This window comes from Entelurus aequoreus, linkage group LG15 (assembly GCF_033978785.1).
Source record: "Entelurus aequoreus isolate RoL-2023_Sb linkage group LG15, RoL_Eaeq_v1.1, whole genome shotgun sequence".
NCBI classification, from domain to species: Eukaryota; Metazoa; Chordata; class Actinopteri; order Syngnathiformes; family Syngnathidae; genus Entelurus; species Entelurus aequoreus.
Window position 1 is genome coordinate 37,257,540 of NC_084745.1, and position 26,539 is coordinate 37,284,078.

Sequence of the window (26,539 nt, forward strand, 5' to 3'; positions counted from 1 at the left end):
CAGCAGATTTATTATTTGTTTTGTGGCACAATTCTTGTGTGCTGACACGCTTGTCTTTTATGGCCAAGAAGTGTTCAACCCAGCCTAACATTCGATAGATTAGATATAGTAGGATGTTTGAGGCGTGCGATGGATGCTTATCAGTAGTTCCCCAACGCACTGCAATTTATTTGTGGCATGGGCGCATAATGATGTAATCGCTGGATTTACATTATTGGTCATTAGGCATTTGCATGTAATTTTAGTAGACGCTGTAGGAGAGAGGAAAACCGTTGTAAGTAGGGATGGTTACCAAATCCGGTACTTTTTTGGCACCTACGGAATCCCGCCAGTTCTACTGGGACCCCGATTCACGTAAAATCTAACGGTGCCCTGTTTTGGTACATGGGTTGTGCGTGACATTACGCTTAGTTGCCGATTTATTTGGCTCTTTGCACGTTAGTACTTGTCGATCACTTCAGCAGCACTGAGAGCGGACTCAGCCATATGACCTCTAGGTAATCTTGCAATTTTCAATGCCATCCATGCATTTTCTACCGCTTGTCCCTTACGGGGTTGTGGGGGGTGCTGGAGCCTATCTCAGCTGCATACGGGCGGAAGGCGGGGTACACCCTGGACAAGTTGCCACCTCATCACAGGGCACACACAGATAGACGGACAACGTTCACACTCACATTCACTCACTAGGGCCAATTTAGTGTTGCCAATCAGAAAAAAAATAAGTAAAAAGAAGAAAAAAATAATTAAATTGTTATATGTATCCCGTGATTATACTAAAGTTATTTTCCATTTAACTTCACCAGTTTTAGATTATTTTTATTTTCACATTTGCCGTTCAAATACTGAGGAGACGGTGCGGTGATCAGCAGCCAGTTGGCCTCAACATGGATTGTGCGCAATGACTCGGCTAACTGCTGGCCTGCTGTGCAGTGAGACCGTATTGCTATATGAATTATATTATACATTTCCATAGTTTAGTTAGCTGAGGTATATAATGTACAGTGTATTTTGTCAACAACTGTATGTGTGTAACGTATTTTTAGTGCTGAGCATTCATAAAAATGCTGCGAAGACACACTGTGTGAGGCTCGTCTCATAACCCTGCCTCCTGGTGCCAAGCATCTCCGCCGCAGAATGCACCGCCCGACGGGAGCGCCACACCAACCAAAGCCCACACCCAAACCCTCCACGTGCAAGACCGAATCCACCCAAAAAAAGTCACTTAACAAGAAGCCAAAAAGTGCAAAAACAACAATGCTCGCGCTGCAGGAGCCGCGAACGACCGCAGGGACACAACATTAGGTACACCTGCACTGCAGGTTCATATGTTTGTAAATCTGACTGTGATGATGCAGTCGTGCCTCACCAGACATTAACCTCACCGCACCTGCCACTGGTGCGTAGTAAGTACAATACTTACAATACTAACACTTTATAGGGCGCAACTGACAGCAAATACCAAAATGACCAACACACTAAAAACTATACACTACGGCCATCCAACATCTTGAACTTGCAACTTAGTGTCATATCTGTAAATGAGACTTAGAAATGGGATTAAACAAGACTGGACAGCAGTTATCATAATCCGCTTATTTTTTTAACTTTGCAATGAAACCATTTCATGTTATTATCAATAACAATATTTATTAACACACACAAAAGTACAGAAAATTGTTACAGTCGAGTGCCATTATCGAATACCGGGAGTCGGTACCGTGTCAGTTCAGGTGTAAACGGTACCCATACCTAGTTGTACGACACAAAATAAGTAAAAAAAAACTAAAACCTAAACAAACATGTTTAGAACCGCAAATTAACTTTTTTCTGTCATTTTTTCAAATGTCCCAAATAATACAAAGCTGCTTGTGAGTGCTTGTAGGTGGGAAAGAGGCCCACAGCAGCACTGGCTGCTCGCTGAGAGGAGCAATATGCATGTGCTTTCCTGTTGTCTCCCACTAGTGCAACAGTTTCTCGTCATCAATGATAATATTTTCCGCCGACAATTCATTTGTCGATAATCATTTATGACGTCACCGCTCGTGTTTTTTACCGGGCGGAAACAAACATATATGCGACTCAACTGAAGTCAGCGCGATCGACAAGCAACAGGAAGAGAAGAACGGCTATGGCCACTGCAACAACACAACCATGGAAAACATGTAAAGTATGGAAACATTTCACTGTTAACTTGCTCAATTTGCAAAGCAAATGCAACACAAATGAATGTGTTGGAAAACACTGCATACTGTTGTCTTTTCAGCGGCTGCTACGAGACACTTAAAAAAGAGCCTTGCTCAGCATGGAGGACGCATGCAAAACAGCAGCACTCGCCTGTAAATGTTAATTACTCACGGTTTCTACATGTCCAACATTTAAAAGCTGTGACGCTGGGAATTTTCCCTGGTGATCCGTGTGTCTTCTTTCGTCACAACATGTCTTTTGACTAGTGAGAAATTCCTTCAGATTAGGATCACAGATTAGCTTTAGTCAGACATGTCTTGCATGCCATTAAAGACTGAAAATGATGTCCTTGAAATCTGATTTCCTGTTTACTTATACTGCATTCCAACCAAAAAAGGAGACTTATGTCTGTCTTCAAGTTGGCCTCCATTCAAACATGTTGTTAAAATTCCTCTATTATCCAAAAAACTTACTTTTTGATAACAAAAAAAGCTCTATTTATTTGAGGTGAGGCGCTCAAACAAACGCTTTTTAAGTCATGAAGAAAAACCCCTCTATGTTTTCTGGCTTCGCTACACATCTTAAAACAGAGCCTGGAACCCTGACAGCTTTCCCTCTGTCAAAGGACGTGAAAGCTCTTCATTTGATCAAGCGCAGAGAGAAAAATTAAGAGCACTATTTGGCTGCAGAAGAAGTTTACCATCAGCTAAGGCACAGAGCCTGCTGCTTTTTGTTGCGACGTTCCTGTCACTGCAGCCGGACATTTGCCACATGGATGTTTCCTCAGTGTCCGTGCGGAATGTCTCAAAGCCATTATATGTTTGAAGTGTTCAAAACAAATAGCCGCTTTGAAAGTCCAAAAGTGCAAAAACAATAAGATACGGATTGCAAAGGAACGTAACAACATTTTCTGCCTTGGTATCACATTCTTATGTTGTTCAACTTTATTACAAAGGAGATATTTGGACTTTTTCCCCCACCTGCAGGGGCTCTGAGGTGGTTTTCTCAGGACCAATAAATGTGAGTTTTATAATCTAGATGCAGTGCACGTACTGTACACCACCAGCATCTAGTGGGCGGTGCAGGACCTTGCCCTTGCAGCTGTCCAAGCCATGACTTATTGACCGTGGCCACACCTACCATGAAGGCCTTTGCAATCTTTTTAAAGCTCCGCAACACTCGAAAGGCGCATTAGAGCGCATTGCGCACAATTTGACTGCATCTGAGGATGTCTGCATCGCAATCATGAGACACTAATGCACAACTCCTCTTCAAGCCGGAAGATTCCGTCCTGTTTTATGAATCATTGCCAGTCAAGAAGTGAGTTGCAAAAGACAGATTCATTTTCCCTGACCCATGCTAGTGAGGAGTAGAGGTTAATCTAACAGCAATAGTGCCTCGGTTTTCCTTCATTCCGAATGGCAAGACGAAAACAGAATTGTACAAAAACCAAAGCAAATTTACCCTTAAGAAAAATTACGAATCTAGTTTATTTGTTCCAGGCATCCAAAAATATCAAGGGAAAACAAATTTTACAGAGCAGGGGTCCACATTGTTTTGCAGGCCAAGGGTGTCCCATACTTATATATATTGTATACAATTGTGTTTTAAATTAAACTGGTCCTAAAGGGAACTAAGATGTTTAAACAATACAGTATAGTGGCGTTGATAGCTGGCAACCAGCGCACTAATCGCTAGCTAGCTGCTAGCGTCGCTGAAACTAGTGCCGCTAATCACTAGCTACCTTAAATGCTATCATAAATCGAATCATTATTTGTGTTAGTTATTTCATATTAAACCTCTACAGTCCGGTATGTAGGGTGGCCTTGGCACTTTAATTTCTAAACTACATTACAGTGTTTTTGAAAAATTGCGGCAGGGCTATAGAATTTAGATTTTTTTTAAAAGTCTAATCAGCCAGAGATTTCACGACCTCCCTGCAATACCTCTACGGACCCCCAGGGGTGGCGGACCCTCTGTTGTAAATGATAAATGGGTTATACTTGTATAGCGCTTTTCTACCTTCAAGGTACTCAAAGCGCTTTGACAGTATTTCCACATTTACCCATTCACACACACATTCACACACTGATGGAGAGAGCTGCCATGCAAGGCGCTAACCAGCAAAGAGAGGCAAAGGGTGAAGTGTCTTGCCCAAGGACACAACGGACGTGACTAGGAAGGTAGAAGGTGGGAATTGAACCCCAGTAACCAGCAACACTCCGATTGCTGGCACAGCCACTCTACCAACTTCGCCACGCCGTCCCCCTCTGTATGGATGATAATTATAGTTTGATATGCAAAAAACAATAAAAAATACATTAAATGCATAAATGAATATTTAACATTATTTATTTGGGCTCTCCATTCTACCAAATGATAACACGTATTGTTTGACTGTATATATTAAAATAAATAACCAACACAGTGAAAAACCTGGGTAAAATTTTGGCAAACATTTTCGTCGAAAGCGAAATCATACAAAAAGTGGGGTGTACGAAAACCGAGTTCCCAAAGTACTTACTTGTTAAATTAACATTCCTGCTTGCTAATAGTCTTGTGCATTAAAGAGCTAAGCTAGGGGCTAAATTAGCATTCCATTTAGCTACTAGTCCAGGGGTGCCCAAACTTTTTTCATCTAAGTGCTAAAGTGAAAAGTACCAGTCAAACACAAAGCGTACAGCAACAGCCCCACACAGCCATATATAAGGTTGTGGAGATCGTCACGTTCAATAGATAGTAACTAGTTAGCCTTGCAGACATGCCATCAGTGATTTTATGAGCTAAAAAAGGTCATTATGAAGAGTATTTCATTTGGAAATCCACCCCTTGGCAGGCCAAATGACATGACTTGGTGGGCCAGATTTGGGCTCCCCTGTAATATTCCACTTAAAAGGATGTGTTCATTTTGAATATGGACAACTTGATCAATTGATTTGTTGGTTGTCAAAACATTTGCTCTTATTTCCATTCTACTTGCCTGCAGGAGTAACATCCACACTGCAATAAACAGCAAAGTGATTCGCGCTGAGATGTTTATCTATCAGATAAGGGAACAGCTTTCCAGAAGGCCAATAATACCAGCGCATACACACGCAGCTCATGCATAAATTACCTCAAAGCCGTTGCCTTGGATGAAATAATCGAATTGTGCCACACAAGCGGAATTTGCCAAAAATCTGCCGTGGGATAGAAGAATGACTTTGCCTTCAGAATTTAAATGTTTGGTGGTGTTACTTCACGCAGCCATCAATCAGAACAAGGCCTGAAGTATTACATTATTGTTATGATTATTATTATTACGGTATATGGAGTAAGTGTTGTCCTATCCGGACAGTCACCCACTGACTTTGGTATTTGCACAATGTTTTTAATATTTATACTTGTGTGCAGCTCTAGGGTTACAAATGGGTTACAAATATCTCTCTCTCAGTGACGGCATAACTTTTAAAGGCTTGCATCATTGCTATATAGGAGGACGCTGCTGAAATATGTCAAAGAAGTTGTCTGTGTCGCGAGGATTGACTCCAGCAGCTATGTCTCATCGCTTGAGAGGATAAGCTCTAAAAACCTCTTAGGCTGCAAACAGCTTTGGGAGAGAAACTCTGCAAGACAGCTATTTTTTTATATAATTTGGGTCTCTTATCTTACCTGTCTTACCATACATATCTCATGGGGCCTTCTTAGTGAGCTTGGCTAATTTAGATGTGTAAACAATACAGAAAGTGGTTAGTCCTCTGCGCCACTGTGCCGTTTGTGTACTTTTCCCTGTGTAATGAGCCCAACCACATGTGCAGAGTCAAGTCTTAAAGGGGAACGCACCTTTTTTTGTATCATTCACAATCCTTATGTGAGTAAAGAACACATCTTTTTTTCTTTTATTAATTAATTCTAACTCGTAAATAAACACTAGCAAAAGTCAGCTAACAATGGAGCTGGTGGGATTCGCTCAATTCTACCTATAAAATGTTTTTAAAAGAGCACTCTAAAAACCTCCAACGTTGCATGCCTTAAGTATTTATATATTGTAGTAACAGGTACATTAATGATAACATGTAATATTTACGTATTTTTCTCATTAACATCAGGCAGCGCAATAGTTTCACAGATGCATCACAACATTCACTATTTCCTTCAACAATAACTACTCGTGGCAGACTTCATGAGAGCCAACAACATCTACTTTGGGACAAATGATGATCCAGAACCTTATATTTTTGAGCCTGAATATAAGGAGGATGAGATATAAGTTTTAGAAGCTGATCAGTGATAAGTAGATCCAGCAAGTAGCACTATTACTAAGTGCAGTGTACAGTGTCTGCTCCCACTGAGATGCCGACTGATTGGGTGTTCATATCTTCCTGTTTGGATTAGGAATAATCATAATCCTCAGGCAGGTCAAAAAAAATTATTTCTTGTGATCTCCTGGTCTAAGTTGGCTGTCGGAGTTGACCAACTTCTTAGTTTATGGCCACAACCTTCTACTGTACAAGAGAGAGGCATGATTTATTATCTACAATTAACTTTCACCAACTCAGAGTTGATGCAGCAGCTCACCATGTCAATCGCTACATCAGCTAGGTACCTCTCTGTGATCATGGCGCCGCTAAAAGTAGTTCCTCGGTATTAGTGCTTATAGATGGATGGATAATATAATATATAATAATAATATTTTGTTAATATTCAAGTCACAACATGTAAATGGGATATTGTTGGTGGTTTTTAGATGTTTTTTGTAGGGCTTTATAGGCACAATAGATGATTTCCATTGACTCCATTGTTAGCAGACTTATGCTAATGTTTATTTACGATTTTGAATGCATGAAAAAGAACGTTTGCTTCTTTGTCTTACATAGGGATTGTGAATGATAGGCAAAATTCCCCAAAAAGTGCACTTCCCTTTTAACCTGAGTCACCTTCTTTTTCCCCCTTTTCTTTCCTACAAACGCTGCACTGCAGTAAGGCCGCACACACATTCCCTGCTTTGTCATTAGGAAGGCGTTTTAATGCAGGCACACTGCTGCTGCTCCAAGTACTCCACAGTCAATTGCATTTTGTAAAGTAACGGTAGGCAAGCCAGCTATAGGCAAGAAAAACAAAAACACCTTTTTTTGGAGAACTCGTAGAAGTGCTGCTTGTTTTCCTGGAACTGGGCCGCTGGCTAAAAAAAGGCCAATCTGTGTTAAACCCTCAGCCTGATCCTCCGCTCTCCTCACCGTGGGGGAGGCAGTTCCTAGATGGCTAACAGGGCAGAAAGTCATCATCATGACTCTTCTAAACTGTATGGTTGGATAAACACATCCCCTTTATCCAATTATGCAAAGTGGAGCCAGAACAGTGAATTGTGACTTGATGGCAAAATTGGAAAATGTTTTATCTGTTAAGGAAACATGTATTTTTAACAGTAGTGGAAACACATGAGCCATGTGGTCCTGCTGAGTGTTTCACACTGTCGGCACTTCATGTTCTCTTGGCAGAACCTTGATGCACACGCCTACAAATAGTTGGTTTTTTTTAAACTAAATTATTTAACCAATGACTGAATGAAGCATTGAAACAAGCTTGGTACTGCTGAAATGCACCTCACAAATAAAGCACGGTTGTTAGACATGGTTTTTTTGTTTACATATGACTAGAAGTTCAGACCTACAAAAGTTCCAACTGGGATATTTCTGATTTCCCAGCCGTTTCAAATGCAGCACAGAAGCAGCACTGTTGCTAACAAGGCTGCAACTAACAACTAATTTGATAACCGATTAATCTGTCGATTATTACTTAGATTAATCGATTAATAATCGGACAAAAGAGACAAACTACATTTCTATCCTTTCCAGTATTTTATTGAAAAAAAAACAGCATACTGGCACCATACTAATACCATACTTATTTTGATTATTGTTTCTCAGCTGTTTGTAAATGTTGCAGTTTATAAGTAAAGGTTTATAAAAAAAAAAAAAAAAATAAAAATAAAAAAAGTAGCCTCTGCGCATGCGCATAGCATAGATCCAACGAATCGATGACTAAATTAATCGCCAACTATTTTTATAATCGATTTTAATCGATTTAATCGATTAGTTGTTGCAGCCCTATTGCTAACTAATGCTTCCATTGCAGACGCAGTAAGTAGGGCAACATTGGGACCTTTAAGTGCTACACCTTTGATTGTACAATGCAGAAAAGTACACACATGGCGGCGCTACGGCCACTTTATTTATTGAGTCAGCAATAACTTGTAGAGAGAGACTGGTCTTGCTTGGAAAGGGCTCTTATCTATTGTTTATTAAGTAAATATACAACATTGGCAGATCTAGGCTTGAATGATTGGTGGAAGTAGAACGGTAAAAGTCTGAAAAGTCAAGAAAAGTCTGAAAGGTCAAGACTTCATTAAAATGTGCACAGACGTTTCTTGGCTCTGCTTTTTCGCTATTATATGCGGCCCAAGTTGAAAAGGTGCATAGGTATTCAAAAGGTTTCAGTTGCTGCTCAACCGGCTTTTCAGGACTTGAAAGTGTGCCTTGACGAGGGATACATGTCTGTCATGCCTGTCCTGGAGATGGCAGATGAAATGCTAATTTCTGAAGATAAGTGTGCTATAGCAAAGGGTGAAATTCTTACACAACAAGGCCACTCAGCACTTGCTATGCTCGTCACGTCGCGGTCGGTGCAGCTCGCCACGCTTTAAATGCGTCCCTCCCCTGCCGGCCTTGTAAATCTGGGGCTTTGTCCCGGTGACAATAGGATCGAAGACAGTTGCAGTAATCTCAGCTGCAAATGTGACAGCTGAAAGAGACTGTCTTGTGAAGGACCCTCCATGCAGCGCACTCGTTTCATTTACACACGTGCCTTTCGCCGCCTCGCTCGGCTGCATCCCTTGAAAGTTGACCAGGAAAATGAAGATGTGATGAGGGCTGAGCTCTGGAAATTTCATTTAATAATATCTGCCCAATGACCGCCCTTGACCTTTGCTTTGTGTCCGAAGAGCCAAAACACCACCCGCTGCCAACATCATGTGATGAAGTCACAATGAGCATTCATAGCCATATCTCATCAATTATAAAGGACATTTACTATATAACATTTCACATTTGGTTACTACTGTATCTATTTCTTGTATTGTAACATAATGTCCCTTCATCTCTCAAGTTACTCCTTGTTTACTTGAAGCTCACAGCTTAAACACGATTACAAAGTAACAAAAGTTCATTAATTCTTATTAGCCACTTTCTGTGGCAGTGGGCTGGGTTTAATTTGCACAAATTTAATTTGTAATATAACACGCACAGATAATTTCAAGAAACATTCAGGTTGTTTCCTGGGCTCCATGAATGTGTACGCTAATTTTAAAGCTAATATTCATGTCACTGTACATCTGATATCTCACTATAGTAGTGTCCAGGAAAGTTTTTGTTGGCATACTCTGCATATCTTTTTATAAATAACAGTTAAAGTTACATGGGGTTTATTTATCCGTGTTTACTCGTGTTACCCACATAGAAAGTTAAATGGAACCTATGATTATTGTAATCTACATTTAAGACACTTCCTTGTGGTCAAGTTAATATGTATTAAGATATGCTTTGATGTAAATTCTGCATTAATTTGGCTTCACAGTCAATTTTATAACCTATTTTTGAAGTCTGTCTGCAAGATTTTAGTTTCTAAATACATTCCCAGATTGAGAATGACACCATGCCCCACCTACTTCAAAAGTATTATATAGTTTCTTTTAAAAATGTACATTGTTTAAATATACATCTTAAAGGCCTACTGAAACCCACTACTACCGACCACGCAGTCTGATAGTTTATATATCAATGATGAAATCTTAACATTGCAACACATGCCAATATGGCCGGGATAACTTATAAAGTGCAATTTTAAATTTCCCACGAAACTTCCGGTAGAAAACGTCTATGTATGATGACGTATGCGCGTGACGTCAATCGTTGAAACGGAAGTATTTGGACACCATTGTATCCAATACAAAAAGCTCTGTTTTCATCGCAAAATTCCACAGTATTCTGGACATCTGTGTTGGTGAATCTTTTGCAATTTGTTTAATGAACAATGAAGACTGCAAAGAAGAAAGCTGTAGGTGGGATCTGTGTATTAGCGGCTGGCTGCAGCAACACAACCAGGAGGACTTTGACTTGGATAGCAGACGCGCTATCCGACGCTAGCCACCGACCGCATCGATGATCGGTTGAAGTCCTTCGTCGCTCCGTCGATCGCTGGAACGCAGGTGAGCACGGGTGTTGATGAGCAGATGAGGGCTGGCGTAGGTGGATAGCTAATGTTTTTAGCATAGCTCTGTGAGGTCTCGTAGCTAAGTTAGCTTCAATGGCGTCGTTAGCAACAGCATTGTTAAGCTTCGCCAGGCTGGAAAGCATTAACCGTGTAGTTACAGGTCCATGGTTTAATAGTATTGTTGATTTTCTGTCTATCCTTCCAGTCAGGGGTTTATTTCTTTTGTTTCTATCTGCAGTTAAGCCCGATGCTATCACGTTAGCTCCGTAGCTAAAGTGCTTCGCCGATGTATTGTCGTGGAGATAAAAGTCTCTGTGAATGTCCATTTCGCGTTCTCGACTCTCATTTTCAAGAGGATATAGTATCCGAGGTGGTTTAAAATACAAATCCGTGATCCACAATAGAAAAAGGAGAAAGTGTGGAATCCAATGAGCCCTTGTACCTAAGTTACGGTCAGAGCGAAAAAACATACGTCCTGCACTGCACTCTAGTCCTTCACTCTCATGTTCCTCATCCACAAATCTTTCATCCTCGCTCAAATTAATGGGGTAATCGTCGCTTTCTCGGTCCGAATCGCTCTCGCTGCTGGTGTAAACAAAGGGGAAATGTGAGGAGCCTTTCAACCGTTGACGTCACGCTACTTCCGGTACAGGCAAGGCTTTTTTTATCAGCGACCAAAAGTTGCGAACTTTACTGTCGATGTTCTCTACTAAATCCTTTCAGCAAAAATATGGCAATATCGCGAAATGATCAAGTATGACTCATAGAATGGATCTGCTATCCCCGTTTAAATAAAAAAAAATCATTTCAGTAGGCCTTTAAAGTCTTCAGGGATATTTTTCCGACACGGAAACTTCATAAACATTCTATAGATTCTTCCGGTTACAACATTATGTACACAGACGCCTATCAATTTAGACCCGCATTAAAAAACAACTGCTTTTAGTGCCTTCAAGCTCCTCCCCCTCTCGCTCAGAGCTGAACGTAATGTCCAAATAAGCATGGCCAAGATAAAATTCACAATAGGTTCTCTAATTGTGAAATGGCAAGTGGTAGACTTTTTTTTTTTAAAGTTAGTTTTTTGACCTACACGTTGGCACAGTCGCACTGGCTGGCTTTCGTTACACTGGCATAGATAAATCAACAAAAATACATAATTTGTAGCAAATAGTCATTTTTTCAGACCAATAGGTGGGTTGCATATGACGTCACATCCGTTTTTCTTCTTCGCTGCTCAATTCACACGTTGGTCAAGCATCTAGATCGTAGCATCAAAACAAGTGAGAGTGTAGAGTTTGAGCAGAAAATGCCATATTGCTGTTCTGTTCTTGGGTGTTCCAGTCATTCAAATAGAGAGATAGGAAATAGCTTTCCTAGAGTCCTGAAAGAAGTGGTTCATAAAGGTCATAAAGTCAGGAAAAAACGAAAATGTGTTGAAGGAAATGGCTCTTAAAAATATCACTTTCATCATCTTGTGGAATACAATCGGACCATGCTTGTGTCTGCAGCGATCACTTTGTAAAATGTTTGTTTGAACATTTGATTTGTTTGAGAAACTTTCTGTGATGCAATCGTGTTTATTCTTTACTATATTAGTAGTGTTTGAGAGCATAACTAAACGTAAGAAAAGGAAAGAGATCGCATTAGTTAGTTTTCTTTTGTGGTTGCTATACCTAAATATACCACAAAGACCTGCTTGTGCAAATAAACTAACGTCATGTTAGGTCTTAGTAATAAATATTGTGATTGTTGGTCCGATCCACTGTATTTTCGTTGTCGATTTTCATAACAGAAATTAAAAGCTCATTTGTCGTTGTGCAGGAAAGCCAAGTGCTTTATTCGACACATTATACATTATAGTGTCTTTGGTGGTATTCGTTAGCATCAAGAAAATATTCTTAATAGTATTAATAAACTGGATGAATAAATCTCTTGTAGGCTCAACAGCATATACTGAACCTTGATTTTGCTAGCAAACATTGCTGAACAACAGGGACATATACAGGTAAATAATGAGACAAAATATGAACTTCAAACTATAAAAACAACTGCAGACAGGAATTGTAGATGAGACTAATATTTGTAGCAGGGAATCAACTGCACACGGAACGTATCCTTTTTCTCATTAGCGTCACGATCACAGCAGCACAGCACTCATTATGTCAATCAAATACGGTACTTAGCGATGCACAAAGAAGTCCAACTTTTTCACCGATTAATGTTTAGTTTGTGGAACTTTCCATATGTAAAAGCATGATGTGCCTCCAATCTTTTCATCTTTAAATACCGTGAGTGTCAAATGAAGTGAAGTTGTGGCGAGCAGTAACGTCTCGGTGATGATAAATGGTTTAAATCATTAAAAAAATATTTTCTTAAAAGTGTATAAATTTACTCCATCCCATTTTAAGTATGTTTTTAATGATCTCTTGTATATTTGCATCTAAACCTTTCAAAGTACGCCCAAATCTGCACTGACTGAGGTAAATAAACAGTAGCCTAATAGGACCCTAAGCCATCGTCTGAAACCCAGAAGTGCCCGAATGTGCCTCTAGGTCACGTGATTGCAACCCACCTATTAAGTGAAATTGGATCATTTCCAACAGCACACCTGGGGCTTCATGTATTAAGTGTGCGTACTCACAAAAACCTGGGGTACGCCCTTTGTCACGGCATAATGGAGATGTAACAAGAGTCAACGTGGAAATGTGTGGTGCCTCACGCCAATTTCATTCTTCATTTTTACATCCTGTGGATACTTAAAGAGGAACTGCATTTTTATTTTATTTTTTTTGCCTATCATTCATAATCCTTATGTAATGTTTTTATTTTTTGGTATGCATTTTAAATAGCAAATAAATGTGATAAAAAGTCCACTTACAATGGAGTCAATGGGAGTCGCTCCATTTTGCCTTTAAAACCCCTAAAAAAATCCAAACACCTCCATTAAGGTTATACATTATATATGTAATGTAGTAACGGGCACATTTATAATAACATATAATATTAGGTATTCTGCTCATTTTAAGCATACGTGATGCATTAATTTTAAAAACGCATCACAACTTTCGCTTTTTTTCATCATCACTGATTTCTAACTGCAGACTTCATGACAGCCACCAAACATAATAAAACATCATTTACTGTACAATGTCTCCTGTCACTAGGGTGCCGACTGTTAGAATATTGTTTTAGTCCCGTTTAGATGAAGAATGATTTATAATCCTCACGAAGAAAAAGAGGGTGGAACCAAGCGACTTTTTGTGTCGTTCTTTCCATTACCGGGTCTAAATTGGCTGTCAAAGTGTACCAACTTGCGGAATACATCCTCATCCTTTTGCTATCCCGTTAAAAGGAATGATTAATGATCTAGAATACATTTCCACAAGCGAGGAAGCAGTTTATCACATGACGATGTCAATACACAAGCTTGTGATCACGGCGCAGCCATAAATAGCTTGTCTGTGTTGGCGCTTATAACAACAATATCACTAATTCTTGGTTAATATACAAGGCACAAAATTTAAATGAAGTATCTCCGTAGTTTTTGGATGGTTATTTATTGGGCTTTATGAGTGGAATAGAGAACCTCAAATTGGCTACATTGTAAGCAGACTTTTATTTATGTTTATTTACGAGTTAGAATGCATTAAAAAAAAATACATCCCGTGTCATGTCTTTCATAATGATTGTGAATGATAGGCAAAATTCTAAAAAAGTGCAGTTCCACTTTAAGAGACAACAGAGGTGGTTGTTCAGGCTTTGCGAACATTTGAATTCAACAATGTAAAAAGATTGAGGCTAGGACACAAAATTAACCTTTTTTTCCCAATCCATTCAATGCTTCATTTTCATATTTGTGAGGACATTTAGTAATTTATCTAGGCAATCATTTTGCCACCTATTTCTGTCTCAATGTGTTTTTGTGACTCCTGCATAGCTATGCAAGTCAGGCTGTTCGTGGCACCGGAGACGGCGGAGGAATGGCCCGATTTTGTGTCATGTGGCTGCTACCGCAAATAAGCTCTCCTGTGTTCCAATAATAAATTGAGTAACCAAACAAGAGTTAGTCTTTCCTATAGTTTGTGAAATGCTGGCATGTTCAAATGTAAAATATTTCACACCAAATGTTACATACTTTTCACATAATACTCTAATCTGGCTATGAGCAGGCTACTGTATGAACATATTTTTTTGTAAATTAAACAAATTATACTATATCTTTGGGGTAATACGAGTCACCGACTAATCCCACCTCTTCTAAAGTTTTGCGCAGCATTGCACTGACTGTGTTTTCATACGGGGTGAGCACATATCTCTGGTTCCCTCGCCTGTTTTGGCCACATCCATCTTCTTCTTCGCCTTCTTCCTAATGTAGTACCACCTATTTCTTATTTGTTCCCATGTGCAGTTTTCTGATTGCACACCATTGACAGCCTCACACATTATATCTAACCTAACCCTCTTTCACTCACTGGAAACTCCAGAGGACTGCGTGCCAAAAAGTATGTTTTGGCACGCCTTTACTTCAGCAAGAAGCACCTCCTACTACTTGTCGATAAATTCCTTCTTTTTCGCTGTCTTGCTCATTATCTTTGTATTTTTTGATTGTGCAGAGTGTGGGATCTCTGGCGCATGGCTAATTTAGATATGATTTGCGTATTTAAATGGGGGCGTGGACAGGGAGTGACCAGCTGTACTCCAACATGTGCGCTAAATTCCACGTTGATTGGGATGTAAAAAAGAAATGTGCTTGGAGTAATGCCTGAGCACACTTTAATACATCTGAGACTGTTCTCTGAAAATCCACATGAGGCCCCTAGATCTCTCACAACACACGAATGTGCTGTAGCACAGTGGTTGAGAATCACTGCAAGGTATAAACGTGTACTTTGTTTGAGCTTGTTTAGGGAGCAGACTAGTGGAGCCTGTAGAACTTCCACACCCTTTGAAGGGGGCTGCCAATGAATAAAATCATGAATGTCTTCATTGCTACAAGTAAAAAAAATATCGTAGAGCCACAGCAAAACATTGAGGATGTAAAATTCATCACATTTAGATTTGAAAGGGAGCTTTTATTATTTTATGTCCCTCATCCGACATCTCGTTGTGTCATCACGCTTGACACACTTTTTGGAGCTTGCTTGCAAGCCGCACATGTGATATCGCGGGGCTATAGACGGTTAAAGGGAGGGTGTGATGGAAGCAGCTCAGGCGACTGGTGGGTGAAGGTCAGCAGACGGTCAGTGGCTCTGGGTGCTGGCGCTGACGGCACATGGCGAAGAGGCGGGAGGGAGGCGAGCAATGAGAAATCTGTCAGTCTTTTTATAGTCATTTATTGCTAGTACATCAACATAAACATACACATGTAATGTTCCCTAGCTTCTGTGTGCCACACTTTTCCACTTATATGAAAACAGGTTGGGTAGTTTAATATTTCAAATGAACTGTACATGCATTAATATAAAAACAATGCACTTGCACATGGTAACATCCCTTTCTTCACATTTCTTATGCAGCTTCTGAAGAAAGACAAAGCAATACAGCCTCATTTACAACGCCCGAGGAGATGTCAGCGTTGCTCTCATGAGTTTAAGCCTGTTGTCTGGCATAGATATGAAATATTTATGACGTGCGGCGTATGGGCTCGTGGCGGCGGTTGGATTGTAGGACGAGGCCAGTAGGCAATGATGTATGCAAACCAGTGGGCCACACTGCCGGCTGTCACTATTGAGACGCACTGTGTACCCACTCAGACTCTCAGACAAAGATCTCCTTTCATTATCGCCGTGACAACCGCCGTGACAACCGCAGTGGCCTCCACACGCTTTACCTGTCTGCAGAGGATGTGTGAGACATCTCTGAGTGTGGATTGTATATACTACAAAAGGCTAAGTGTTAGACAGAACTTTTGTTATACGACATATTAACTCCAAATATAGCGTTTTATTCTGCAGTCAATGTGATCAGTTTTCACTGTATGTTGTTAAGATTAGGAAAAAAACCACAATGTTGATATTCAATAAACACCTAAACCACCACCTCGCGATATTTCCCCAAAGAATTTATCCCCTGAGTGACCTTCTTGAGGTTTCTCTCTTGTTATTTTTACCCCCAATTTCATCATTTTTTCCCTCGGACAGCTTTTGGAACTGTTTATTTTTCTCTATGTACCTTAAATAGTTAAAGCCCTTTCCTTATTTTCAACATGTTATAGTTTGTGTTAACTACTGCCAAATAGGGGGGAAAAACAGAATTTAAAGAGCGTGCTAACATGACAAACTCGCTTTGGATTTTTTAATCATTTCAAGCACAGCAACTCTCTGGTTTTGGCTCGAAAAGTTAAGCGTTCTTGTTTGAACTGATGAAATGTATTTAGTCAGCAAAAGCTCTGTAAGAAAATCAGTGCAATGGTGCTTTCACTATTAAATACTTCACCTCCGGAGATCAGATGATCTAGAACTTGTCAAAACAGAAGTTAGTGTTGTGACATGAATACAGCAACTTGAAATCCCTCCCTAATGCCAGCCAATCAGATTGCAAGACTTGTGTACCAGTCTGACGCTAGCATGATCATGCAACAGAACACCAGCACCCTCTAACCATGCGACCAGGCAGGTTGTGTAATAAGTATTTTTCAACATCTAGAGAAAGTAAACAGCCAAACCCTGACGTCTGAAGGCAAGTGACACAACTACAAGGGAATTAATCCCCGCCTTCGCTGTTGCTTGTTAGTGCAGTTTCAGATCAGTCACACCAATAATCAGATTTTCATCTCCCAGTGAATTGTAGTCATGTGTCCTGTCTGCACCCTTTCTGAGCCTGGGGAGAAACTTTATGCAAAGTTTCATTGAAATCACCAGTTTTTTTATTGCGGCACCCTGCTAATTTACACCTTAGGGGATGTAATGACAGAATTAATAGCAGATTTTAGTGGTTGATGTGGTCTGCTGGCTGAGGCGCCACCAAACAATCACACTCCTGTTAGACTGGAAACTAAAAGTGGTTTCATCTCCGTCCGTCGGCGAGGCAAGCACGGTGACATCATCGAGGGTGAGATCTGTGGTGCCTATCAATGACTAGCATTTAGTGCTAATAGTAGACATAGGGAGACATCTGAATAATCTGAAACCACCCTGTTATCCAAGTGATCAAAATAAGCACTGGGCTGTCATTCTAATGTCACAAAGATGATGGTACTGTAATGATAGAGGATTGTCAGGCTTACTTTCTGAATATCAAACATTTTTTAAATGTGCTTCAATCAGAGATTAGGCCTGACACCTAAGCACATAAATGTTCATCAATGAGCCATCCTTTTGTTTGAGTTATATAACCAAGGGGTACTTATGAGGGATCCCTGTGGTTCGCCATTGTTTACTCTCTGACGTGAAGTATCTTCCCATTTGGGTGATTCAAATTGGTCTTTTTGTGGAAATAAGAAAAAATCCTTATCCCTTAATTTTTCGAGAAGTGGGATTTCCAGGAATTATTTGCATCGCTATGGAGGCTTGTTGAAAAAAGTAAACCAAAACTGTCCGAAATGCCACAACTGCAAGTACCAGGAGGCAGCAGGAGGTCTGCCCTTCTGATATGGTACACTAATATGTTGCTATGAGCAGCCTTTAGGGCAGTGTTTCTTAACCGTGTTGGAGGTACCGAACCCCACCAGTTTCATATGCGCATTCACCGAACCCTTCTTTAGTGAAAAATAAAAAAAATTTTTTTTTCCAAATTCAAGACAAAGTTATGTTTTTGGTAACACTTTAGTATGGGGAACATATTCTAAGTATCAAAGACTTAAATTAGTGTTTTTTGGACACTAGGGGAACATATTCTAAGTAACAAAGACTTAATTTAGAGTTATTAGGTTAGGGTTAGAGGGTTAGGGCCAGGGTTAGAGGGTTAGGGTTATAATAAGGCCATGCCGAATAAGGCATTAATAAGTACTTAATAATGACTAGTTAAGAGCCAATATGTTACTAATTTGCATGTTAATAAGCAACTAATTAATGGTGAATATGTTCCCCATACTAAAGTGTTACCATGTTTTTTTACTGGTGCACAAAATGAACCGTGCATGAACATCACCTTGTTCAAAGAACAAAACCAACACAACAAATTACACACCTGCAAATCAGTGTGACTTCTGCTGTTGCCGTATCCGTAATACGCCGATAGGGAGAAGTTTTTATTTACACGATGAGTTGGGTGTGTTTTGACCTCCGCCGAACCCCTGAGCCGGACTCACCGAACCCCTCGGGTTCGATCGAACCCAGGTTAAGAACCACTGCTTTAGGGTTTCACTCGACACTGCCACAGGCAGTGGCATGTTGCCTTCCAGCTATGCAATCATTCAGGTTGTGATTATTTTTCATTAAGGCCCGCGGACAGGTTTTATCCGGCCCGCGGGATGAGTTTGCTAAGTATAGAAATTAACCTGAAATATTTGAATGAAAGAAACAGCTGTTCTATGTCGCAATAGCAATTATTTGTATCTTTTTAGATGATGCTACATATGTACAAAATAAACCACATGATGTTAGTACATCAATCAAGGAAAATTATCAAAATACATAGATTATACTGTAATTTCATTTTGATATAATTTTTTTTATCTTGATAGATTAAAAAATAATTACAATGAGTTGACTGATGAACATTATTACATAATTTATTCAGAAAATATATACATGACAAATAAAGATAGAATACTATTAATCACAACATGTAAGTGTAAAAAAATCACAACATTATGATTTGTACAATTTCAGGATGTGCTTGTTCTTTTTTTAAACAGAGAAAATAATCTGACGTTGTCATTATTTTTAAGTTATCGTGCCGGGATTTTACCAGTCCGGCCCACTTGGGAGTAGATTTTTCTCCATGTGGCCCTCGATCTAAAATGAGTTTGACGCCCCTGCTCTAAACCATTGGGAGGCAGTATATGACGTGAAACACAAATGAGCAATGCATGATACACATGGTTATGGTCACTGTTTTGCAATTGGAATGCTGTCATTAAGTAATGTACTCTCCCCCTTGCAGGTGAGTCAAGGTAATGTTCCAGGTGTGGAAAGCGCCTCCCTTGCCATGGACACTGAGGAGGGTGTGGAGGTGGTGTGGAATGAAGTGCTTTTCTCGGACAAGAAGGTCTTCAAAGCACAGGAGGTATAACAATATTTCCTGTGTATAATTTTGGGCTTTTATCCAATCAATCAATCAATCAATGTTTATTTATATAGCCCTAAATCACTCCAGTGTATTGTAAAATACATTGTGGTGGTCCATCATGTATGTGACGATTTTAGATAATATCTATAATATCTGATGTAGGAAAAGATCAAGGAGATGTTTGAGAACCTGATGCAGGTGGAACACCCTAACATTGTCAAGTTCCACAAGTACTGGCTGGACATGAAGGAGAGTCAAGCTCGGGTAGACCTTTTTTATTTATTTTATTTTTTTCTTTACTTTTTTTATCTTTATCGAGATGCGCCTCACACGCTGTACATCCTCCACAGGTCATCTTCATCACCGAATACATGTCATCGGGCAGCCTCAAGCAATTTCTGAAGAAAACCAAGAAGAACCACAAGACCATGAATGTGAAGGTCGGTCTCGGCTCTCATCACAATGTTTTTTTTTTCTGCTGTCCAGTCACTACTCAAAACCATTTTATTAATACAGGATTAGAGGTTATGTAACATAGCAGCCTGATGGCCCACAGAGCTTGTACTCGAGTCCACACAATGCTTTGAAACCTTCCACTTATTCATCCAACATCTACCCTCCTGTTGTTTTATTGTAGTAGTATTGTGCTGCATTTTGTGTGTTGTATTTAGGCCTGGAAAAGATGGTGCACCCAGATTCTCTCTGCCCTCAGGTACTGGATAACTTCTGATTGTGTCATTTTATTACAGTACTGAGCAACAATTATTTCATGTATTTTAGTTATTTGCACTCTTGTGATCCACCAATAATCCATGGCAACCTGACGTGTGACACCATCTTCATCCAGCATAATGGCCTCATCAAGATTGGCTCAGGTCTGACCCCTGCAGGGTTTTGCATGCCATTACAACAAGATAATCCAGTCCTACTGAACTATTTTATTCATGCATACTTCTTTTTCCACAGTGTGGCATCGGCTGTTTGTAAATGGTAAGATGCATTTGCTGCTTGTTTTTATCCAAATTTGTAAATGTATTGTGCCTCAGTGATTTGTATACTGTTTTTCCTCCTCTTTTTCAGTATTCCCAGACGCAAACGTTCAGAGCAAGGGGAGGCAACATCGTGACGAGCAGAGGAATCTTCATTTTTTTGCACCAGAATATGGAAGTATGTATATATCCCGCCTCTTTCGGCCTCGAAGAGGTAATAACCAATCATTTTATTCGGGCCGGTAAAACATTTTACTACACAAACTTAGTAATTGGGAAAATATCTACCGTTTTAACACAAAGGTGTTCTGTTAAACCACTAATGGTAACACAAACTAGCCAATTGTGTTATTGTTATATTTCCATCCATCCATTTTCTACCGCTTGTCCCTTTTGGGGTCGCGGGGGGTCGCTGGAGCCTATCTCAGCTACAATCGGGCGGAAGGCGGGGTACATCCTGGACAAGTCGCCACCTCATCACAGGGTCAACATAGATAGACAGACAACATTCACACTCACATTCACACACTAGGGCCCATTTAGTGTTGTCAATCAACCTATCTCTTGTTATATTTATGCTTCGAAAAATGTAACTGTGAGAAATTTGCAAACAGCCCCTTTAATTATAGTATGAACAATTTTTTTTCTTACAAATATTGTTTTGCTCTATTGTTCAGTTGTTGTTACTTATTGTTGAGATTTTTTTCTAGAGAATTCTCCAATCCTTTTAATCTTTTTTTCTTTATTAAAAAACGACTGGCAAAAATTTTAGCATCTATTTTACGGTGTTATTGGAGACTGTACTCGTGTTTAGGGACTCTTTACTTATGTCGCTCCATGTCTGCGACGAAAAGCGAAATGTAGAGAGCTTGAAGGCACACTTGCTTCGCACTGTTGCAAGCCTTTCTCTCCTTAAAAGTGTCATTTAAATTTTAAAGATCGCTGTCGGCATGTATATCGAGGATACATTAAAGCTGTGGTCCCCAACCACCAGGCTGCGGCCCAGTACCGGTCCGTGGATCGATTGGTACCGCACAAGAAATTTAAAAAAATAAATAAATGTAATTAAAAAAATGTAAATATATTTTTTTATTACATCAACATAAAAAACACAAGATACACTTACAATTAGTGCACCAACCCAAAAAACCTCCCTCCCCCATTTACACTCATTCACACTCATTCGCACAAAAGGGTTGTTTCTTTCTGTTATTAATATTTCTGGTTCCTACATTATATATCAATATATATCAATACAACCTGCAGGGATACAGTCCGTAAGCACACATGATTGTATTTTTTTATGACACAAAAATATATATATATAAACATATATATATATATATATATATATCTTACATAGCTGTTCCGGTGATCTAAGTACGTCTTTTTTTAGCGGCCAAATTTTCCATGCATCCCAATGCACAAATAATAAACTATATACATCCATTCATACTGTAACTACCTGCTGGTGTTAATGTGCATGTTATGGTGTTCATTTTTCCCATTGTTGTGAACACACAGTGTCAGCGGAGAATGAGGAAGTGTTATGTGGTTAGGAGTGAAAACACGGAGAAAATACTTTTTGGAATTGGGCCTGTTGTTAACATAACATTTGCAATAAGAGCTAAAAAGGTCGTTGGGCTTTGTGTGTCTTCTTCTGGACGCAACAATACATTATATTACCTTATTTTGTTTTCATGTAAAAAAAAATATTTCTTTAGGTGTGGCGGCTAATATGTTGTCGTGGTGCACCGCCACCATCCAATACATCAGTGGTGTGCCGTCAGGGCCAGCAAGGCCTTCTCTGCTGGCCTAACATAACCAGAAATCATGATCATAATTAAAGATAAAAGTAATTTTTAATTTACTTTCCCTAAACATCTTAAAGTATTCATATTCTCTTCATGTCATATTATGCTCCTTGCAGCACTGTTGTTTTTAGTTTATAGAGTTTTTATCCAATCAGAATTCAGCTAGCTTATGTTGCCATGCTGTACCAAATCTGCCGCAGGCCTTCAGATTCAGCAATGCTGGCGTCCGTGTGCTGTAAACGAACGGGGACATACTGTGACAGACAGTTGCGATAGCCAATCAGATCACGCTGTGTTGTCAGTAAGGCCTTCTAGATGGCTTAAGGCAGATATATAGTGATGTTATGAGCCAGGTAATATAAGAACTCCATTACCCTGCATGCCACAGTAGCAAAGAGCATGCGCAGTAGCTCCGTTTAGGTTGTTAAATGTAGACATGCCGGTAGCGGGATGTTTTTGATAAGCACGTTGTGGACTAAACTTTAAGAAGTCAGCCAACACGCCTCGTCTGCATCTTATATGATTAGACAAGACAACACATATATTTGCGAGGCCATTTTCAAGAAGGATATTTAAAGAGAAACTACATCTTGTGAGACCATCTCGGCCAACCCCGGAAGCGAGCTCAGCTGTAGATGAAATGTGAGTTCAGATATTTTATTTCTTAATTTTTTAATGTTTAAAATGTTTTTTGCGATTTTAATTTTGACAGTACCACATAAGATATGTTTTAATTGCTGATTTTTAAATGCGCCAGAAAACAACCCGTTTTGTACAAACCCCGTTTCCATATGAGTTGGGAAATTGTGTTAGATGTAAATATAAACGGAATACAATGATTTGCAAATCCTTTTCAACACATGTTCAGTTGAATATGCTACAAAGACAACATATTTGATGTTCAAACTGATAAACTTTTTTTTTTTTGCAAATAATCATTAACTTTAGAATTTGTTGCCAGCAACACGTGACAAAGAAGTTGGGAAAGGTGGCAATAAATACTGATAAAGTTGAGGAATGCTCATCAAAAACTTATTTGGAACATCCCACAGGTGAACCGGCAAATTGGGAACAGGTGGGTGCCATGATTGGGTATAAAAGTAGATTCCATGAAATGCTCAGTTATTCACAAACAAGGATGGGGCGAGGGTCAACACTTTGTCAACAAATGCGTGAGCAAATTGTTGAACAATTTAAGAAAAACCTTTCTCAACCAGCTATTGCAAGGAATTTAGGGATTTCACCATCTACGGTCCGTAATATCATCAAAGGGTTCAGAGAATCTGGAGAAATCACTGCACGTAAGCAGCTAAGCCCGTGACCTTCGATCCCTCAGGCTGTACTGCATCAACAAGCGACATCAGTGTGTAAAGGATATCACCACATGGGCTCAGGAACACTTCAGAAACCCACTGTCAGTAACTACAGTCGGTCGCTACATCTGTAAGTGCAAGTTAAAACTCTCCTATGCAAGGCGAAAACCGTTTATCAACAACACCCAGAAACGACATCGGCTTCGCTGGGCCTGAGCTCATCTAAGATGGACTGATACAAAGTGGAAAAGTGTTCTGTGGTCTGACGAGTCCACATTTCAAATTGTTTTTGGAAACTGTGGACGTCGTGTCCTCCGGACCAAAGAGGAAAAGAACCATCCGGATTGTTATAGGCGTAAAGTGTAAAAGCCAGCATCTGTGATTGTATGGGGGTGTATTAGTGCCCAAGACATGGGTAACTTACACATCTGTGAAGTCGCCATTAATGCTGAAAGGTACATACAGGTTTTGGAGCAACATATGTTGCCATCCAAGCAACGTTACCATGGACGCCCCTGCTTATTTCAGCAAGACAATGCCAAGCCACGTGTTACATCAACGTGACTTCATAGTAAAAGAGTGCGGGTACTAGACTGGCCTGCCTGTAGTCCAGACCTGTCTCCCATTGAAAATGTGTGGCGCATTATGAAGCCTAAAATACCACAACGGAGACCCCCGGACTGTTGAACAACTTAAGCTGTACATCAAGCAAGAATGGGAAAGAATTCCACCTGAGAAGCTTAAAAAATGTGTCTCCTCAGTTTCCAAACGTTTATTGAGTGTTGTTAAAAGGAAAGGCCATGTAACACAGTGGTGAACATGCCCTTTCCCAGCTACTTTGGCACGTGTTGCAGCCATGAAATTCTAAGTTCATTATTATTTGCAAAAAAAAAAAAAAAGTTTATGAGTTTGAACATCAAATATCTTGACTTTGTAGTGCATTCAATTGAATATGGGTTGAAAAGGATTTGCAAATCATTGTATTCCATTTATATTTACATCTAACACAATTTCCCAACTCATATGGAAACGGGGTTTGTACAATGCCCAGTAGGGCGTAAATGTTTTCATGTATAGTATTTCTCCAGCAATGGTCATGTGGTGACATAAATGATGGTATTTTGAGAGGTAATCATTGAAGTCGGACATCACCGAAGGCCTAGGTGGGAAACGCACGGCCCGCCACTGCAATACATTAAGGGAAAACCCTGCGTAGTGTTCCATTCAGTTGTATTGATAGCACAAAGGGGGCACCTGGAACCGTAATGTTTCTATGTCATGCTGTTATTCGTTAGAGGCAAAATTGTTGAGTCTCTTACGAATGCTTCAAATGACAGTGTTGTATGTAGGTCATACTTGGTGTCGCACTTGCAAACTTCCTCCTCTGTTCAGGGATGGTTTTTCAACCTTGATAAAGATGGCTTTCTTCGCTTCTCCTTCTAGAACTGAATTCACTTTTCATGAAAGAAATTCATATTCATTTTAGGAACGTGACGATCAACTGGCCACTGATCAGTATTTGCCTTTTTTCATGAAAAAGTACAGTATGTGATTGTCATAGTCGATTAATACCTTTCAGTACCGATCGTCTCAGCCTGACACTGTATTTATGTTTATTCCCCAGACTGACAAGATAGCAGCTAATTGTGTATCTCCATGCACAGTGTGGAGCCGCTCCCCTAAATTATAATAACCACCCCCATTGCGGCAAATAAACTGCATTTCTCAATATCTTAAGTACCATTATCACTGAAGGACGAGGCTAAAAATGTTACAGATCAAGAGCAAGACAGGGGCAAGCATGCTCATAGCTAAGCTATCTGCAAGGCTAACTTGAAACAACAAATGCTATTGTTGTTTTTGTTAATTTTTACAAACTCAGGGAATAAGTCCCTGGACACATTAGGGCAAAAATCTAAGGATTTAAAAGAGTAGTAGATCGTTTTTGCTTTTGTTTAAAAATTGTGTACATTTGACTTTGTTTTGCTCAAACAAATGTATATAATACAAGACAATATGGAACTAGTTTAAATATTGTGTTGATATTGTTAAACTGTCAATAGCACTCACCATGAATACATTGCAAAATGTACAGTTGATACATGTGATTGGTATTGGTGTCATTGGTGTCGGCTAATCTCACTCATGGATGATTGGAATCAGCAGCATAAAACCTTTATCGGAACATCCCTAATTAATACCTCATAAACTTTTCCACATTTTGACAACTACGATTATTGATATATTTTATTGGGATTTTATGTTAAAGACCAACACAAATCGGCACACTACGTGATTTTTTATTTTTCAAATTAAAACTGAAAATTGTGATGTGCAAAAGTGTTTAGCCCCCTTGAGTCAATACTCTGTGGAGCCCCCTTTCCCTGCGTTTACGGCCGCAAGTCTTTTGGGCTACGTCTCTACCTGCTTCATATATCTAGCCATCTAAAAAATAAATGGTTCTCTATTATTTTCTGTCACACACAAATAATTGAATTACTATTTAGAACCGGAACATTTTTTTTTTGTATGTGTTTCAGGCATTAGCATTCTATATGCAATCACCTGATTGTTCAAATAGAGTAATAATAGGGGCTGAAATAACATCTGCAACAATTTAAAACAATTTCTAAGCTAAATTTACTCACGGCACCCCTGACAGCTCACTATTTGAGAAGCAATCATTAGACAACTACTGAAGGCAATTGTTTGCACTCAGAGTAAAGGGGGCTGAATATTTTCGCACGCCATATTTTTCTTGTTTTTTATTTGAAAAATGAAAATCACTAATCATTTTCCTTTAACTTTACAACTGTGTGAC

General features: G+C 39.6%; 1 protein-coding gene across 3 annotated transcripts in view; it reads left to right on the forward strand.

The window, feature by feature from the left end:
• LOC133630115 (nuclear receptor-binding protein 2-like) overlaps window positions 1-26,539 on the forward strand; it is a 39,837-nt gene that overhangs the window by 6,622 nt on the left and 6,676 nt on the right. For all 3 annotated transcript variants that reach the window (XM_062021433.1, XM_062021435.1, XM_062021436.1), the window contains exons 2-8: window positions 19,477-19,599; window positions 19,765-19,866; window positions 19,953-20,042; window positions 20,274-20,314; window positions 20,383-20,477; window positions 20,569-20,592; window positions 20,683-20,769. In XM_062021433.1, the coding sequence (XP_061877417.1) occupies window positions 19,477-19,599; window positions 19,765-19,866; window positions 19,953-20,042; window positions 20,274-20,314; window positions 20,383-20,477; window positions 20,569-20,592; window positions 20,683-20,769 (562 nt within the window). The remainder of the gene's footprint in view (window positions 1-19,476; window positions 19,600-19,764; window positions 19,867-19,952; window positions 20,043-20,273; window positions 20,315-20,382; window positions 20,478-20,568; window positions 20,593-20,682; window positions 20,770-26,539) is intronic.